Genomic DNA, 4,841 nt, shown 5'->3' with positions numbered 1-4,841 from the left:
CCAGGCTGGCCTCGAACTCAGAAATCCGCCTGCCTCTGCCTCCAGAGTGCTGGGATTAAAGGCATGCGCCACCACGCCCGGCAAATGCCCGGCAAATGCTATTTTTAAAATGAAAGGACTGATAAATACAATTAGTCACATTGTTTCAAAGAACAGTATAGCTTCCAGATATAAAGTAGAATATGTGATCTTGAAACAAGAAGACTTCTTTTCTCATTTTATAATTACTTAAAAAACTAAAGCATATGACATCATCATCAGACCACTGAACCCCCAATATTCAGTTCCAAAACCTGAACCTCAGTTGGATGCACTGCTTCACTGCACTCTCCCAGGCAACTCCATCCCTAACTCTGAACAATTCAGGAATCAAATGGATTAGGATACCTGAAGAAGAAAGCTCCAGGTAAGGAAAGAAGAGGTGAGCCCGTGTCTACGTGGTTCTGAAGGCCGTCTTACTGCACTAGCTACTGCACACATGACACTCAGCCCTGAATCAGGCATCTATCTTCTCAGCACTCATCTGACAGCAAGTACCACAACAGAAGCACAAAATAACTGTGATAGAAAGACTAGCCCCACCAGCTAGTCTACCCAACTGGCAAACTCCAGGGCCAATGGGAAGCTGCCTCAAAAGTAAGACTGAGAATGGCTAAGGAAGACAGTACAGTTAGCATTGACTTCTAGCCTCTACACATGGACTCACTTACAATTTTAGATTTAAAACATTTCTGGTAGGCCTCTTGGCATAATCTGAAAATTCTCACAATGTCAGTCAAGGTAAACTCTACGCTTCGCTGTAGGTGCTCACCTCAAGAAGGCCAGCTTTTGTGGTTACCACCAACATATCGGAATTCCCTTCATCTTCCATAGTGAGCAGCTCTTCAACTGGAGAAGCAGCTCGGAACTGGAAAGGAGTACTTGCTCCACGAATTTCACCCTTATGGGTGACATAACAGAACTGATAAAATTCTCCATCATCATTTGGAAGGTAATATCCTAAGAGGTGGGTAACAAAAATTATTAAGCTTGCTATTTTAAAATGCTAATTTATTAATAGTACTTTCCTTCCTCCTTACTATTATTCTGAAAATATCTAGAATGAGTCTTTCCTATTGTTCACAAATTTATCAATCAAAATAATACTTTCTTCTCAAACATACCCCAAAGTTGTATCTCTTAGATATAAACATATATATACATTCCCCTTTATGTTTATTAATTTTTTTTATGTATGTGTTTTGTCTGTGTGCATGCCTGTGCACCACCTGCATTAGTGGTACCTGAACATTAGTGCATTAGTGGTCGAGAACAGAAAGAGGCATCAGATCCATGTGGTCTGGAATTAAACAGATAATTATGAGTTGCCATAAGCATACTAAAGATGGAACCTAGGTCCTCTGCAAGAAAGTGTTCTTAACCACTGAGTCATCCCTCCAGCCTCTCCCCCTGCATCTTAACAATGGCAAAATCAACTCAAAGAGAGGCAAGTTTGTACGTTACAAGGAGTAAGAAGATTGATGGAGGAGAAATAAGGGAAGACCTAACAAAAATCTAAGGACAGGGAGTAGGACTAGGGAATACATGATTTAAGAAATGTTCCCTCCAATTGGACATTTGTTGTATGTAAAAAGAAATATTAACTACAAAAATATGTTATATATGTGAACTGTGTAAAGGCAAAGAGGACGAGACCACTGGTGCAGCACAAGAAATCTCTGTAAGATTTGCAACTAGAGAGCTCTATTTAAAATATGAATGTAGCCATTTAAGCCCCTTACGTGCTATAGCTATATTTATAACATTAGCTACCATATGAAAACTAATTATGTTCAATGTTTAGTTTCTTCTTCTCCAGTTTGTTACCCTCTCTTTTTAATTAAAATCAATCTTCACTTCTTTAAATATCCACACAGAATGATTTTTACTTAAAAACCCATCAATTCTATACTCTACAATACTACTTACAATGCACATGCCTTTGGGGCTGTGGAGGCTAGGGGGTACTGAAGATTGAACCCATGGCCTCACTTGAGCTAAGCTTTACCACTGAACTATCCTGCACCTCTCAAAAAAAGAGTTGATGTTGAGACAGGGTCTTAAACTTAGAATCTTTCAAAGGTCCAGTCATTCCCAGTTAACACTTTGCCTAGAGATTGTCTCTACAAGCTACTGCAACGCCATGCCTACCTGTCTGCTACTACAGTATCCACCAATAACTGTAAACCCCCAATAAATTCCTTCTTCTGCAAGTTGTCTTGCTCACAATGTCTTATTACAGCAAAAGAAAAGCAAGACAGTATTCCTTTTTTCTATCTTTTGAGACACACATAGCACAAGTTCATTATCTATAGTTACACTAAAGTGCAATCATAGCACAATAAAACATTTTACTCTTATCCAGATATAAACACTGGCCAGGGGACCCATGATGAAAATCTCTTCAGTTACTATTTCCCAGTGTGTATTCCTAGTATAAACACAATAGACCTGTTAAAGCCATGGATATTCATTTCCACAAATAATCCCAAAGGAGCTAGAAAGAGGAGAACAATAACCCTGAAACAAGTGCACACTACAGTTTATGTCCCTTATAAGGGACAAATCAAACTGGCATAAATGAAAGGGTCTTCTGAACGTACAAATGAATGAATATTGTGGCAACCTCAACTTCATTGTTGGTTTATATTCCTTTCCTACACATGCAATCAATCCTCGGCTTGTGTGTGAGGATATGTACTTCTGTCCTCCTACTTGTCTCCCTTCCCTTGTTAATGCTTACATTTAATCCTGCAACACAACCTTTTCTTAAGAAACTCCAAGTTTGCTTCACTTAAAAAAAGCAGTGTTCTGAGTAGCTATGAAAACCCCTTGTGCCCTACACATGGTATTTACAGTCATCTGACTTTCACTCAACAAAGGCTCATTTAAACACTCCTGAAAATGGTTAACTACAATAGAGGCTGCTAGCTTGATCAAGTCCTTCAGTTTTCAATTCTCACCTTGAAATGCTAGTACACAATTGACTGTTGATCCTTCCACATAATGTTCAGGCATAGGAGACCATAAAAATGTATAATAGTCACGAGCAGTGCTCCATCCAACCTAAAGGAGAAAATTTAAGAAAGAATAACTAATTACCTTAATATTAGCTAGATACATCATTTTAATTACATCCTAAAGTAAAATATGCACTTAAAATTTAAAAATCTTGAGTTATCAGGTGTGATGGCTTGTATATTCCTGGACCAAGAAATAGAACCATTTGGACACGTGGCCTTGTTGGAATACGTGTGACCTTGTTGGAGTAGGTATGTCACTGGGGGTGTGGGCTTAACACTCTCACCCTAGGTGGCAGTCAGTCTTCCACTAGCAGCCTTTGGATGAAGATGTAGAACTCTCAGCTCTGCCCGTGCCATGCTCCCGTCTTGATGATAATGGACTGAACCTCTGAACCTGTTAGCCAGCCCCAATTAAATGTTGTTTTTTATAAGATTTGCCTTGGTCATGTTGTGTGTTCACAGCAGTAAACCTGACTAATACATCAGGCGTGTCTAATTATGATCAAACTGTGACCAAAAGTTATAGCAATTTACGTAAACTGAATGAAGTCTCTATTATATATTCAAAGTGCTACCTAATTTCTCCAAGACAATTGAAACATACACATGATTAAATACAAAATCGTCTGTTTTATTTAAAATTATTATGTTACTATACCCTGTGGATTTTTGTGTGACAGATGCAAGATTATGCATGAAGAGGCCAAAGGTAAATGTTGAGTGTCTTCCTCAATTGCTCTCCACCTTGTATGAGACCGGGTCTCTCACTGATCCTGGAGCTTACCGATGTGGCTGGATTAGATGGCCAGCAAACACTAGAGATCCTTCTTTCTCTGCCTGCCTGCTCAATGTCAGGATTACAGACATGTATGCCCAGCTTTATAACATGGGTGCTGGAGATTCAAATTCAAGTCCTTAGAGCAATTTACTGATTAAGCCATCTTCCTAGTCCCTCTATTACGTACTTTTTAATAACTTAATATTTTATACCTCATACTTAGGGTCTCATTTTTTGGGGGGTGGGGATGGGGGAGGCTCCTGCTTTGTTTTAGTAAGTACTCTCCTGTAACTTAAATCACTAATCTCTCATCTTTGGTAAGTTCTGTCTGAAAGTCATTTGTATATCTTGGGTGAGGAGGGTATTTACATTCTAAGAGATCACTTATACCTCACCTATTAACATATTTTCATCTTACATGTATGCAAGGGAAGATGTTCAAAGCATACTGAATGAACTCATCTGAGAAACATCCTCACATAACCCAGTACCATATACAATATACAATAATAAAAATTAAAATATATGTAATATTTTCAACTTAAATATAGATATTACAGATCTCAAACTGTGTTTTCTAAACAGAATAGAGAGTGTTAAATATTGACTATTAGAGGTAAGATTAAAGCAAGTACACTGTTAGCAACATTACATAAAACTATACATCTTTCAGTCTTAAGATTATATCTTCTATGGTTTTTCTAAATGTGTGTGTATGTACACATGTGCCGGTACAAACATACCATAAGACAACATTTTGGAGTCAGTACTCTGCCCTCTGGGGATTGTACTCCAGCTGCCTGCCCTGGAATTACTTTCTGAGCTATCTTTAGCAGCCCCATGTCCGACAATTTTGATTAGCCACCATTAACAACCAAAACAATATTGAAGCTGTGTGCTGTTGGTGAGAGCTAATAGAATTTGAGCTTAAAAAGATCTTAGCCGCTGGGCGTGGTAGGGCACGCCTTTAATCCCAGCACTTGGGAGGCAGAGGCAGGCGG

The 4,841-nt window shown here is 38.7% G+C and overlaps 1 protein-coding gene across 1 annotated transcript in view; it reads right to left on the bottom strand.

The window, feature by feature from the left end:
• Positions 1–4,841, bottom strand: part of Tax1bp1 (Tax1 binding protein 1) — a 52,677-nt gene that overhangs the window by 35,930 nt on the left and 11,906 nt on the right. The window contains exons 3-4 of the mRNA XM_021190114.1: positions 3,003–3,105; positions 812–999 (exon numbers count right to left, since the gene is read on the bottom strand). Of these exons, the coding sequence (XP_021045773.1) occupies positions 812–999; positions 3,003–3,105 (291 nt within the window). The remainder of the gene's footprint in view (positions 1–811; positions 1,000–3,002; positions 3,106–4,841) is intronic.

This window comes from Mus pahari, chromosome 2 (assembly GCF_900095145.1).
Source record: "Mus pahari chromosome 2, PAHARI_EIJ_v1.1, whole genome shotgun sequence".
In the NCBI taxonomy this organism is placed as follows: domain Eukaryota; kingdom Metazoa; phylum Chordata; class Mammalia; order Rodentia; family Muridae; genus Mus; species Mus pahari.
The sequence above is the reverse complement of the archived record's forward strand: the minus strand, read 5'-3'. Positions and strand labels throughout refer to the sequence as shown.